This window comes from Pangasianodon hypophthalmus, chromosome 12 (assembly GCF_027358585.1).
Source record: "Pangasianodon hypophthalmus isolate fPanHyp1 chromosome 12, fPanHyp1.pri, whole genome shotgun sequence".
Classification (NCBI taxonomy): Eukaryota; Metazoa; Chordata; class Actinopteri; order Siluriformes; family Pangasiidae; genus Pangasianodon; species Pangasianodon hypophthalmus.
The window spans coordinates 1,691,273-1,706,272 of NC_069721.1; the positions used below are offsets into that span (position 1 = coordinate 1,691,273).

The 15,000-nt window shown below is 42.6% G+C and overlaps 1 protein-coding gene across 2 annotated transcripts in view; it reads left to right on the top strand.

The window, feature by feature from the left end:
- Positions 1-15,000, top strand: part of drosha (drosha ribonuclease III) — a 57,296-nt gene that overhangs the window by 26,589 nt on the left and 15,707 nt on the right. For both annotated transcript variants that reach the window (XM_053238548.1, XM_053238547.1), the window contains exons 22-23: positions 7,366-7,436; positions 7,654-7,698. In XM_053238548.1, the coding sequence (XP_053094523.1) occupies positions 7,366-7,436; positions 7,654-7,698 (116 nt within the window). The remainder of the gene's footprint in view (positions 1-7,365; positions 7,437-7,653; positions 7,699-15,000) is intronic.

A 15,000-nucleotide genomic window follows, 5' to 3' on the forward strand; every position in this document is an offset into this window, starting at 1 on the left:
CACATGCATAAACATTTAACATACTCATAAGCACACTTCTTTAAACATATACACGCACATTTATTCAAAATGCACACACACACACACATTCAGTGTAAACACACACACGCACTTACTCCACGCTGTGACATTTATCACATTCCATATTGCTGTCATTTCTCATTTACTACTAAAACCTCTGTGTTTTTAGATCTCCGGAGTTTTCATGGATACATTTAGCTAACTGATATGTGTGTGTGTGTGTGTGTGTGTGTGTTTGTGTGTGTGTGTGTGTGTGTGTGTGTGTTTGTGTGTGTGTGTGTGTGTGTGTGTGTGTGTGTGTTTGTGTGTGTGGCTCACTAGCGAGTGTTAGCTTGGTATTTTGTTCAGTTCATGCTCTGTCATAACTGCTTTGAGCTATATTACTAGTTAGTGTTAATTAGTTAGCTACTTAGTCAACTAGGTCCTTGAGTGAAGAACACACTGTAGTTATAAAATTAAAATTGGGTAACTAGCTAGCGTATAGTATAGAATTGTATATATAACTCTATTTGCATAGAGTTATTTTGCTAGCCTAGTTTGTTAGCATTATTTATTACGTTCTTTGCTACCGCAGCTAGCTTTACTTTAGGTGCTAGTTAATTAGGGTTAGTTTGTTAGCTTTAGGTTAACATCCAGGGATGTTAATTAGTTTACTTCGAAGACGTACTTGATTTAAACTTTAGCTAGCTGGTGCTAGTTAGCGGACAATGTTATTTTGCTCGCGGCAGTGGCTAACTCTGGCTAGCTTTAGAGTGTTAGCTGTTGTAGCCAGTGTTTAAGATAAACAATGATAAAATGCTGGCAGCGTGATGTGAGAATTTAACATCAGCACTCAGTTGGTGTCAGTTCCACAGCTCCTGCTTTTCTTTTGATTTATTACTTTATGCTTTATTGCTTTGTGTGTGTGTGTGTGTGTGTGTGTGTGTGTGGGAGACAGAGGGACATTCATTACTGGTATTGATTTCTTAACATCTAAATCCCAGGGGAGACTCGTATCATCTAAAACGCCACATACTGCGCGCAAACACACACACACACACACACACAAGGACAGACAAGCAATATTGTGTCTGAGTGCAAATAAATAAATAAATAAATAAATTTTACCTCCCATGGAAATTATTAAATTGTTGATTAATATGTCTTCTATTGTAATTTAAATTCCCCTCTCCTATCTGTACACACACACACACACACACACACTAGTATAAATTAAGATATCACCATGACACTTTCTTGGCCCGTGAACCTGCAAGTTTGAGTCACATTAATAGATCGTGGATCTATTTATAGAAGATTAGACCACAGCGCTGTTGAATGCTGGACTGTGATTTGTCAGAAGGTGTTGATTAGTTTTCTGTAACAGCAGCTCGTGACAGCAGTGCAGCTCATTCTGATACGTTAGTGTTTCTTTAGTAACAGCTCGTTTTAGGGGACAGACAGACAGACAGACACGTGTGCAGACAGACATGTAGGTAGACAGACAGACAGAAATATGGATGGACAGACATACAGAGATGTGGTCAGCTAGACAGGCAGGTGGACAGACTGACACAAACAAATGGACAGATGGACAGACGTTTGGTCAGATAGACAGACAGGTGGATGGACAGACTGACACAAATAGATGGACAGATGGACGGACATGTGGTCGGATAGACAGGTGGATGGACAGACTGACACAAATAGATGGACAGATGGACGGACATGTGGTCAGATAGACAGGTGGATGGACAGACTGACACAAATAGGTGGACAGATGGACGGACATGTGGTTGGATAGACAGGTGGATGGACAGACTGACACAAATAGGTGGACAGATGGACAGACATGTGGTCGGATAGACAGGTGGATGGACAGACTGACACAAATAGATGGACAGATGGACGGACATGTGGTCAGATAGACAGGTGGATGGACAGACTGACACAAATAGATGGACAGACATACAGACATGTGGTCGGATGGACAGACTGACACAATAGATGGACAGATGGAAGGACATGTGGTCGGGTAGACAGACAGGTGGATGGACAGACTGACGGAAATAGATGGACAGATGGACGGACAGTGCGGCTATTGGTAGGAGCAAAAATCAGATTCTCCTGTGTTCAGAGATGCTTTGTCCCAGCTATAGACAGGTGGACGGGCAGACAGACAGACAGATATGTAGATAGATAAGACACATGGGTAGACAGACAGATAAATGTATAGTAATAGACAGACAGGATGTATGGATGGACAGATGTTGTCAGGGGAACTGCTGTATGAAGTACAGACACTGACAGAGCAAACAGACAGGGGAATAAAGATAGCCAGATATAGGGTTTAACAGTTATGTCTATTTTAGAACAGGGATGTTGATTTGACAGGAAATGAGGTCACGTCTGAATTGGAGCATACGATTAGCATCTGTGTTCGTCTCTCAAAAAAAATGCTTACGGGTAGTAAAACAGATGGGATGTTGAGATGATAGACAGAACCCTCTCTCTCCCCCTCTATTTCACTCGTCTTTCTCTGCTGATGTCAGCGAATGAACGAGGATGTTTAGGAAGGAATGTGACTGAGGAAAGAGCCAGGACGTGCATTAATGAGACAGAATGGAAAAAAGCGATAATACAGCGAGTTCCAACCAAATAAGGAGAGGAATATAAATGTCCAACAATAGTCTGAGCTGGAAATGGGAGTCAATGGGATTACATGGAAGTCAGTAGAATTATGTGGGATTATATAGGATTATATTAAAATAATTGAGATGACTTGGGAATCTATGGGATTGTGTGGGAGACTGTGGGATTGTATTAGACTATGTGGTATTGTGTGGAAGTATATGGGCTCGTATGGGAGGCTGTGGTATTGTGTGGGAGTCTGAGGAAGTGAAGTGAAGTGACTTGTGGCCAAGTTTGGTGACCCATACTCGGAATTTGTGCTCTGCATTTAACCCATCCAAGTGCATACACACAGTAGTGAACACACACACACACACACACACACACACACACACACACCCGGAGCAGTGGGCAGCCTTTTTGCTGCAGCAGTTGGGGGTTCGGTGCCTTGCTCAAGGGTCTCACCTCAGTCGTGGTATTGAGGGAGGGAGAAAGTGCTGGTCATTCACTCCCTCCACCTACAATCCCTGCCGGACCTGAGACTCGAATCCACGACCTTCAGGTTCACCTTCGGGTTGCAAGTCCGAGCCTCTAACCATTAGGCCTGAGGGATTGTGTGGGAGGCTGTGGTATTGTGCGGGAGTCTGAGGGATCGTGTGGGCGGCTGTGGGATTGTGTGGGAGTCTGGGGGGATCATGTGGGAGTCTGGGGGATTGTGTGGGAGTCTGTGGGATCGTGTGGGAGTCTGTGGGATCGTGTGGGATTGTGTAGGAGGTTGTGTGGGATTGTGTGGGAGTCTGAGGGATTGTGAGGGAGTCTGAGGGATTGTGAGGGAGTCTGAGGGATTGTGTGGGAGTCTGTGGGATTGTGAGGGAGTCTGAGGGATTGTGTGGGAGTCTGTGGGATCGTGTGGGATTGTGTAGGAGGTTGTGTGGGATTGTGTGGGAGTCTGAGGGATTGTGAGGGAGTCTGAGGGATTGTGTGGGATCGTGTGGGAGTCTGTGGGATCATGTGGGAGGCTGTGGGATTGTGAGGGATTTCTGTTTCTGAGGCGTCAGACAGTTTTCCAGAACATATTTGGGGCTGCCTGAAAGTCTTGTTCATGGCTTCTTCTCTCATGCGCAAGCTTTTGCTTCTGCAGCTGCCTTTGCTGCAGCCCTTCTGGCTGTCCTATACATCTCATTTGAATCCGAAGATCTGCCCATGAGCAATACTTGGAAGGCTTCTTTCTTCAACTGAACTGCTTCCGTTACTACTGGTGTTCAGCAGTGTGTCCTAGAGTTTCCACCATGACAGACACCAACACCCTTTCAGCTACAGCTTCTTGCAGCTGCCTCTTCAACTGAGGCCTTGGACATGGTCCATTTAGACTCTGTGTCTCCAATCTCACATGGTACATGGGTAGAATTTATATGAATTAAATGCGTATAGATGGAATTCTGTGGGTTTATAGTGAGTCTGTAGGACTCTATGGCATTATATGGGAGTCTCTAGGAGTCTGCAGAAGTCCTAGCTAGCATTGTAACTTTAAGCATTACTGCTTTGCCACTAATAGATCACCCCTAAATTAATAAACAGCAAAAAGTGTGTGATAATGTACCCCAGGAGAGAAATGGTACACAGAATGACTCAATTTGATTTTTTTTTGTAAAGGCCACGTAGCCTTAATGAGTTGGTCACAGGCACCGTCAGCACTTTTTAAATTTCCATCACACACTCGCTGACTGTGCACTTCGTCATCTCTCACACTCCTGCTATCACTCTCTCGTGTGCATCTCTGAAATATCTTTCATGTTTAATCAAAGCCTTCAGCAGATCTGTAAGAGATGGAGCTGCAGATACAGAAAAATGTATTCGCAAAAATACCTTATGGATCTAACAAATATTAAAAGAGGTTTTAATTAAAAATGTGTAGATGAAAAAATGACTTTGTAGCTAATACTGAAAAGTCATTATCTTGCAACGATCTATCCAAAACATGAAGAAATAGCAAAACTTCATTATTTGGCAAAGAAACACAAAAACTGTAATGCAATTAAGAAATGTTGAAATTTCAAAGATAGCAAAGAAAGTAAAATAAATAAAGAAATAATGGATGGGTCAGAAATATCAAAATGCACGATGGAGCTAAGAAATACTGAGAACAACTGAGAAATATTGAAAATGTAAATGAAAATATTTTATAATATTTAGAATGTGGATTGTAGCTAAACTGTTAAAAATAAACAGAAAATTATAGCTGAGGATTACTGAAAGCTAGGCAAGTTGCTAAGTTATGAGGTGACTCTCTACAGACATGAAATTAATCATCATTTAGATGTCCTCAGAATTATTTAAAAAAAAAACCTGCTTATTTGATAAGTATTCACCCTCTCAGTGTGAATTGTCCATTTGCAGCAATTTTCTCCAGCTTTGCCAAATTAGATGGAGAATGTTATTGGACAGTGATTTTTTTCAGTATTGTCCTATTGGAACATATATTTTCATAGATATCTGACTGGAGCAGGTTCTCCTCAACAATTTGCTTGTATTCGACTCCATCCATGTTGCCTTTGACGACATCAAGATTTCCAGTTCCTCCTGCTAAAAAGCAAGCCCTGAACATGATGCTACCACCACCATGCTTGATGGTAGGAGTGGTGTTATGGGGGTGTATTTGGTCTGCACCTATGTTAACCTTTTGCTTTGAGACCAGAGTTTTTTTTCTAAAAAAACTCTCAGATTTTATCACCTGCTTTCGAGAAAACTCCAGCCATTGCCTTTCTGTTATCAGAAGTGGCTTCCTTCTGGCCGCTCTCCCATAGATCCTGGATCTGAGAAGAGCTGATGATATTGTCGAGCTCCTTCAGTGGTGTAGCTGGACTCGTGGGCACTTCTCTGAGAACTGGCCCGATCTTGGTAGTGTTTGGGTTGTGCCGTACTTTTTCCACTTTGTTATAAGGGATTTCACAGTGCTCCTGAGAAGTTTCAAAGCTTTGCTGATCTCTTTATCACCTTCTCCAGATTTTGTTTCCTCCTAACAACTTAATTCTCAAAGCTTCATGTTCCTTGGCAGTTCCTTGGTCTTCATAATAGCAGGCGTGATCTGATCTGGCCTTTTTAGCTGCGAGGTGAATACTTATTAATAAATCAGTGTTTGGATTGTTTCGTTTTGTGTAGAGTTTATTTTTGTAGAGTCAGTAGAAAAAATCCCAACTTTAATAAACTGCAATTTGATGTTGCAACACCAGCAAAAAGAGAAATAATCACTAGGGGGTAAATACTTTCTGGAGGGACTGTAAATTATAGTTTCCTTCTTAAAATACTCTTAAAAAACTTTTTTTTTTTTTATAGCTCCTTAACCTCTTTAGCTTTTATTTACGATATTTTACTTCCAACTGCTGAACGCAGCTTTTATTTCATCGTCGCTGTTTGTTTTTCACATCGGAGCTTCTTCACCTTCTGAGCTTCCTATCTCTCACTCCTTTCAGCCTTTTCTTTTTCTTTTTTTCTTTTTGTATCTCCTTGACTTTTCTCTTGTTTACTTTCACCTTTTTTGCTCTTGGCTTTTCGCTGCATCACCTGCTATTTCCTCCTTCTTCCTTCTCGCATGTTAATGTTGGTTAGCGTTTATTTACTCCTGATCCTCGATAATGAACAAAAGGAATGAAAGAGGCTGGTTTTTGAGTCACACTAATTTCCATGATAAAGCTGATTTTCTGATTAGCACGAGCAGATGGAGGGGATTTGGGGTTAAAGCCGAGGAGAGATGGGATTATCTCTGACTCGCTGAGGATTTCTGGTTTTTTTTATTTTTTTATTTTTTTAAACAATGTGCAGTGGAGGATATTCACTTTCCCTCCTTGTTCTTCTCCTTCAGTCACTTCACTTTAACACTGAGGTGTGTGTGTGTGTGTGTGTGTGTGTGTGTGTGTGTGGTCCAGTAGGGTCACTTATTTCAAAGAAAATTAAAATAATGTGTCAGTTTTGGACACAAATGGAGCAATAATAGCTCAAGTTTTTTATGCAACAAAATGTGTGTGTGTGTGTGTGTGTTAGTTAATGTAGACTCACCTCAGGAGAGGATTAATATTCATGTACTACACTGAACATACTCGTTTACATAATCCCGCTCTGTGTGTGTGTGTGTGCACGCGCTGAGAGCCGTACATTCCCACGTGAAGATTAACACACACTTCTTTTATTTCCTCTCGTTCATTTTTTGTCATCGAGTTTGTGATTTCCATCTCTGTCTCTCTCTCTCTGTCTATCTGTCTGTCTATCTGTCTCTCTCTCTGTCTCTCTCTCTCTCTGTCTATCTGTCTGTCTATCTATCTATCTCTCGCTCTCTGTCTGTCTCTATCTCCATCTGTCTCTCTGTCTCTCTCTCCGTCTCTCTGTCTCCATCTCTCTGTCTCTCTCTCTCTGTCTCTCGCTCTCTGTCTATCTGTCTATCTATCTATCTATCTCTTGCTCTCTGTCTGTCTCTATCTCTATCTGTCTCTCTGGCTCTCTCTCTCTCTGTCTCTCTCTCTGTCTGTCTGTCTGTCTCTCTCTCTGTCTCTCTCTCTCTGTCTATCTGTCTGTCTATCTATCTCTCACTCTCTGTCTGTCTGTCTGTCTCTATCTCTCTGTCTCTCACTCTCTGTCTGTCTCTCTGTCTTTGTCTCTCTCTATCTGTCTGTCTCTCTCTCTCTCTATCTGTCTGTCTCTCTCTGTCTCTCTCTCTCTCTCTCTCTCTCTCTCTCTCTGCAGGTGCTGTGTATCTGGAAGGTGGGTTAGAAGAGGCCAAGCAACTGTTTGGCAGGCTGCTGTTCAACAGTGAGGTGTGTGTGTGTGTGTGTGTTTCTTTTGTTATGTTATGTCATTTCTTCCTTGGGACGACATCCAGCTCACAATCCTCCCAAGTATTCAAGTAGCCAAGTACACATACAAGTGTGGAGAGTGTAGAGACTGTCGTGAGTACAAGAGTATACAGATAGACAGATTACTATACTCATCTGCCTGTGTGTGTGTGTGTGTGTGTGTGTGTGTATGTTACAGGACATGAGGGAGGTGTGGCTCAACTATCCGCCTCATCCACTCCAGGTGAGCAAAATATAGAATATACATATATACACAGTCAAGGGCAAAAGAAAGTACACCCTCCTTCAATTCTGGGTTTTTATTTATCAGGGAGTAAATAACAGTTGCATGGTCCTCATTAACATCTATAAACAAATAACCTCAAGTGGCAACAACAACAAAAAAAACACAACAGATTTCAATAGGTAGTCATTTTTAAAAAATAAAAAAAAATTAAAATAAACCAGCATTCAGAAAACAGGTGTGGAAAAAATAAGTACACCCCATAATTCAGTAACATGTAGAAGCACCTTTAGCAACAATAACTTGTAAATGTAAATGTTTTCTGTAGGAGTTTATCAGTCTCTCATGTTGTTCTGGAGAAACTTTGCTTCAGTTTATTGACTTAACAAAGTTAAAGAGATATTTTAGTTTCAGGCAAAATTATATTATCGCATTTTCGTAACTGAATCACGGCGCGTGGAGGGGCGATGATGACGCGTGATCAGTTAGATGAACCGTATGTGGAACTGGGTCGTAAGTGGAAAGCAAAGATGTTTATTCTTTCCAAGAGATAAACTCCTTTTCGGAGAGAAATCTTTAGTAAACAGGTCGAGGTAAGCGACTTTTTTTCCCTGACGTCGACAAATTTGTAGCTTCGGTGACGAGATTACAGTGTAACGCTAGTTATGATGATGTGTGTGTGAGAAAATTGGTTTCTTCTGGCAAAAATACGAGGCAAGGTCGAGGCTTACAGAAAAGAAAGATATAAACACGTCACTTCATGCTGGGTTTCTCTGTTGGGCGTCTTCGCCTCATGAAGATTCTCTGAGTGAGCTCCTTAAATATAAATGGAGGCAGGAGTCAGAATAAAATGGAGATGCTGTTAGAGTAAAGGAAATCAGGATAACCTTTTTACAGGAGACAAACACACGGACAGTGATGGCGAAGGAATGATGTTTGTTTAGCCATGGCTCGAACAGCAGAGCACGGGTCACTGTTCTCTTTTTTCAGAAAGAATAGATATCAGGAAAAAGAAGCAGCAGATAAAAACAGTGTCGGATTAAATGAGGTGCTGACAGAGAAAAAAAACAAGAGCTTGGATCTCATTTGAAAGAAAAGGTGAAGGGTGCATTAATAAGGGCAAAGATTTACTCAGTTCAAGACATGGATGCTCCTACTGCCTTTTTATTTCGTTTAGAACGCTAAACATTACAGCAGAAGCAAATGGCGTGCTTGCGTCACCCGAATGGGATTTTAACATCTGATCCAGCTGAGATGAGACAGTTGGCCAGAGACTTTTATACAGACCATAATAGTGCTGAAGGCTGTAAAAGTTTAAGCGTGACAGAACTGTTCCAAGATCTTTCACGCTTAGAATCTGCACAGAGACGAGAACTGGGCTCCACCATTACATTAGACGAGCTTACAGAAGCAGTGAAACAGCTGTCCACTGGAATAGATGGATTACCAGCAGAGTTTTATCAGAATTTCTGCACAATATTGAGAGGAGACTTTTATAAATATTTTAAGAAGCAGTTATTACCCATCAGCTGTCTTCGAGCTATCCTGTCCCTTCTACCAAAGAAGGGTGACCTGGGACTATTAAAGAACTGGAGACCAGACATCTTCTAAAATATTATCAAAATGTCTGGCTAATAGGTTTAAACAGTGTTTAGATACAATAATTCACACAGAGCAAACATATTGTGTACCCAAAAGAACAATAATGGACAACTTGTTTTTATTAAGAGACATAGTCGACATAAGCAAGATGAACAAAGAGAATTTGGGTATTCTATCAGTAGATCAGGAGAAGGTGTTTGATACGGTTGATCATCAGTACCTTTATAAGACTCTAAGAGCATTTGGGTGTGGAGAAAAGTTTCTATCCTGGATCAGACTGCTATATTCTGAAGTGTGTGTAATGGTAAAGGTCAGCAGGGTCTAAGTGTGCCAATTCTAGTGACTAGAGGTATCAGACAGGGCTGTCCGATTCCAGTGACTAGAAGTAACAGACAGGGCTATCCGATTCCAGTGACTAGAGGTAACAGACAGGGCTGTCCGATTCCAGTGACTAGAGGTATCAGACAGGGCTGTCCGATTCCAGTGACTAGAGGTATCAGAAAGGGCTGTCCGATTCCAGTGACTAGAGGTATCAGACAGGGTTATCCGATTCCAGTGACTAGAGGTATCAGAAAGGGCTATCCGATTCCAGTGACTAGAGGTATCAGACAGGGCTATCCGATTCCAGTGACTAGAGGTATCAGACAGGGCTATCCGATTCCAGTGACTAGAGGTAACAGACAGGGCTGTCCGATTCCAGTGACTAGAGGTATCAGACAGGGCTATCCGATTCCAGTGACTAGAGGTATCAGACAGGGCTATCCGATTCCAGTGACTAGAGGTAACAGACAGGGCTGTCCGATTCCAGTGACTAGAGGTATCAGACAGGGCTGTCCGATTCCAGTGACTAGAGGTATCAGAAAGGGCTGTCCGATTCCAGTGACTAGAGGTATCAGACAGGGCTATCCGATTCCAGTGACTAGAGGTATCAGAAAGGGCTGTCCGATTCCAGTGACTAGAGGTGACAGACAGGGCTATCCGATTCCAGTGACTAGAGGTATCACACAGGGCTGTCCGATTCCAGTGACTAGAGGTGACAGACAGGGCTGTCCGATTCCAGTGACTAGAGGTATCAGACAGGGCTATCCGATTCCAGTGACTAGAGGTATCAGACAGGGCTATCCGATTCCAGTGACTAGAGGTATCAGAAAGGGCTGTCCGATTCTAGTGACTAGAGGTATCAGACAGGGCTATCCGATTTCCAGTGACTAGAGGTATCAGAAAGGGCTGTCCGATTCCAGTGACTAGAGGTATCAGACAGGGCTATCCGATTCCAGTGACTAGAGGTATCAGACAGGGCTATCCGATTCCAGTGACTAGAGGTATCAGACAGGGCTATCCGATTCCAGTGACTAGAGGTATCAGACAGGGCTGTCCGATTCCAGTGACTAGAGGTATCAGAAAGGGCTATCCGATTCCAGTGACTAGAGGTATCAGAAAGGGCTGTCCGATTCCAGTGACTAGAGGTATCAGACAGGGCTGTCCGATTCCAGTGACTAGAGGTATCAGACAGGGCTATCCGATTCCAGTGACTAGAGGTATCAGAAAGGGCTGTCCGATTCCAATGACTAGAGGTATCAGACAGGGCTATCCGATTCCAGTGACTAGAGGTATCAGAAAGGGCTGTCCGATTCCAGTGACTAGAGGTATCAGACAGGGCTGTCCGATTCCAGTGACTAGAGGTATCAGACAGGGCTGTCCGATTCCAGTGACAGGGCTGTCCTTTATTGGGCCAGCTATATAGCATTGCACGTGGGGCACATGTCTCATCATCAGCCTATGCTGATGATGTCACGGCTTTAATAACCCAATGTACCCAATATATTACAATACTCAAGAATAGTCTTAAAGTATTTGAGAAAGCATCTTCAGCGAGGGTCAACTGGAACAAGTGTGAGGGATATCTGATTGGTCAGTAGCAGGGGTTTCACATTCCAGAACTTCCAGGGGGATTAGTTTGGGAAACAGAGGTGTGCAGTTAGGAAGTCATGTGTTTGAGCAGAGGAATTGGGAAAGCAGAAGGAGAAGGTGTCAGCTCAGTTGTCTAAATAGACTTGGCTGTTATCACAGCTGTCGTACAGGGGGAGGGTGCTGGTGATGAACGACCTGGCTGCCTCCACACTGTGGCCCAAACTGATGGTACTGTAACCACCTGAGGGACTCTTACAAAGCGTTCAGAAGAAAGCAGTACAATTCTTCTGGACTCAAGCTGCAGCACTGTACTTGCTAATCAATGAGAGGGACAAGGTTTATCAGGGTATCAGAAAGCGTGTTCGAGCTTTCAGGTTGCAAGCAGCAGAAATACTCTTGTACAGAAGAGAACTGCCATGGACTTGAGTAGCTAATTCTATTTTACAAAGAGCAAGAGACTTTGCTAGAGTCATAGAAAACAGTTTTTAAAGTACAAAGCTCTGTGGAAACCCCTGGAGCGTGGGAAACAGAAGAACAACTACTTCATAACCCAATAATCCAAACGAGAATGCTTTCTTCTGCAAGCACACAAGCATGTCTGTGAGGGAAGGGGTGCAGAAAACTCGGCCACTGCATAGACATCAGTGGGTGGAAGGAAGTCTGCTGAAGACTTCAGGGAGGTGACGAGTTTACAGTCCTCTGATTTGGCAACAAAGCTACTGGAGGTGAACCGGATGGTTCTACACAGAACCTACGACAGCTGGCACAAAGGGGACGTCTACAGGGAAGGGAAGGACAAGTAGCACCTCCAGTTTTGAAGGTCTTCCCAGCTGCGTTTGAGGAACAGGAAGAGGACACTTGTGCATCTCCATGGCCCAGAATTGGGCAACTTTCAAACAGTCTCAAAAAAAGTGAACATACCACATCTGTGTGAAGGTAACACACTATGCCTCCTTGAAAAGTGACCGATGGTCAGAGTGGCTGGAACTGTTTGGGCTGAATCTTCCTCTGAGGGAAAGGTGGAGGTCCCTGTAGAAGCGTCCTATAGAGAAGCAAAGCGCTGATCTGCATTAGAGGATTATGCACAGGGTAGTAGCTACAGACAGACATGTGGCTCACCTAAATCCAGCTGTAACCAGACAGTGCAGGTTTTGTGGCAGAAACTGTAGAACATTTGTTTCTACAGTGTGAGACACTGAGAGGTTTGTTTGTGTGTTGTTTTAATAGATGCTTCAAGGGTTTGGTTAAGACTTTTCCAGAAGAACCTTTATTGCAGGAGTTAAATATAGGGTTGCAGTTTGAAAAATGGCATGTTTCTGGTCGGAGCAGCGAAGTTAGCGATCTGGAAAACCAGAAAGAAGCTGCACAGATCCTATGCCAATGCTAAGTGGAATGATAGCAGGGTGATTAAAGGTGGAATTTATGTATCACACATCTAAAAGGGTTTTGTGATGTGCGGGGGGTGTTCTCTGTCAGATTGATGAAGATGAAAATTTAGTTCTGAATTTATGAATGTTGAAAACGTTTTCCTCGCAACTGTAAAGTAACCTGGGATTAATGACACGTTAAAGTGGTAAAATAAAGATGAGTTAAATCTTAAAATCTCTCTCTCTCCCTCTCTCTCTCTCTCTCTCTCTCTCTCTCTCTGTCTCACCTTCTGTCTGGTTTTCCACATCTCTTTCTCTCTGTTTCTCTCTCTTTCTCTTGGTATCACTCTCACTCTCCCTCTGTCTTTCTCTCTGTTTCTCTCTCTCTCGCTGTATCAGTCTCACTCTCTGTCTGTTTCTCTGTCTCTCTCTACCTAACTCTCTGTGTCTCTCTCTCTCAAATGAAGGTAGAAAGTTCTGAAATGATTAAAATTGGGATTTAAGAAATCAAAGATCAAAAAATTAGATCATACAGAAAATTCTGTGTGTATGCGCATATATGTGACTATGTGCAGGTGTGTGTGTGCGCGCATGTGTGTGCACCTGGGTGTGTGTGTGTGTTCTTGTTTGTGTGATGTCCTACTTTGTGTTTCCTTCTGGATGAACTGCCAGAGCTTAGCGAGAAAGAGAGAGAGAGTGCTTAGAGAGAGAGAAAAGAAGAGGAATTTTTATACTTTTACACATTTTGCTTGAACCGAGCGGCTAAATATGCACCTCACCCTGGCTGTGTTCCAAACCCCATTTTTAATCCATTCTTATCCACTTGCCCTTGGTGGAAGGGCCAGTGGTGTAGCTCAGATTTTCTCGTCTCCAATACATCAAGTCGTGAGCCACGATTTCAGTGACAAAGCGACATTTGCGCTGAGATTTTCACAATCCAAATGATTGGCTCGAATGATTCCTCAGACCAATCCTGTGGCGCTCTGACATTTCTCAGTTCTTCACCCAGGATGAGAAAGTTAGTAGCTAGAAGTAGCTTCTACGTAAATTAAATACTACAGTAAAATTGTTTCTAGTAGCTTTCATTCTCATATTCGATTATCAAAGCAAATTGTACTCACTCGAACGATCGCTGGTTCCTTCCTTCTACCCTTCTACATCCTTCCAAGCTTTGTATTTATTCGTAATGTTTAGACCTTTAATTAAAAGTTGTTTATGACGGGATACGATGAAACCACGGTTATAATTTTTTCTTCAAACAGTAAATGGGAACTAACTTCAGGTAGGAGCTAAAATTCCTCAGTGGGGAACTGAGGAAACGTCAAACCGCTTACGGGTCTGTCCTAGATTAATACATCGTAAGTTTTGCGTTTTAAATGAAACATAAGAAATTTCCAGTTTCTCCGTAACATAACGATCCATTTGACACAAATTTAATTAAATCTTCCTCGCTGCAGTAATAATTAACGTACTATACACAGTAGTGTTTATGCACCAGTTGTATATATCAACTTTTAGATCTGCGTCTGTCACAGTCGTGCTCCTCCGTAAGTTTTCGCAGTATCACCGCGAATTGCTGTTACGCTCCTTCATTTTCACGAGTAAAAAAAAAAAAACCTCAGTAAACATCTCTCCAAGTTTATAAATGCAACTGTCGAGAGCATCTGCTCCTTCTGAACCCGAAGCCCGTGTCATTAACAAGCAAAATGTCATTAGCCGTAATGATGTGACAGCTGGCATTTGGATTGTCGCCGTTAATTAAGGACGCCTCGTCAAGGAGGAAGACGGGGAATTCTTTTGCAGGCAAAACAAGGACAAAAGGAGCGCGACATCACCAACCTCGACCCAATTAAAACGCTGTCTTTGAAGCATTGTTAGCGCCACGCGACAGGAGTCTGGCATTACGTTCCGTATGGTCGAGATTCCCGATTTCGGAGTTTTCATTTTGCCTAAATGTGGATCGTGACATTTTAGAGGCTTTATACTTTAGTTGCAACTATTTTTTTTTATGTGTTATTCATTTATTCAGCGTGTCTGAGGAGCAACATTCGTGGTGCGGCTCGACACATGATGCGAGTAATGGAGAAGGAAACAGATTGTGCGTGTTTCTCTCCATGGGCTACGTCCCAAACCGCATACCACTCATAATATTCACATATAACTGAAGTAAATAAACAGAAAGGCAAACATCAAAGAAGGATGATACATAATCAAAAACGCTAACAGGCACAAGTCTGGGGGGGGGGGGGAGGGGGGGGGGGGGGGGAGAGAAGAAAAACAGAATGGATGGGAACAAAAAATAAGGTTCAGTAAATCACGACAAGACTTTGCTAAGAAAGAAGAGAAACAACCGGACATCAATCATCAACGTAATTAAGCTGCTGAAACACGGAACAGGTGAACACATTAGGGTAATCGATCA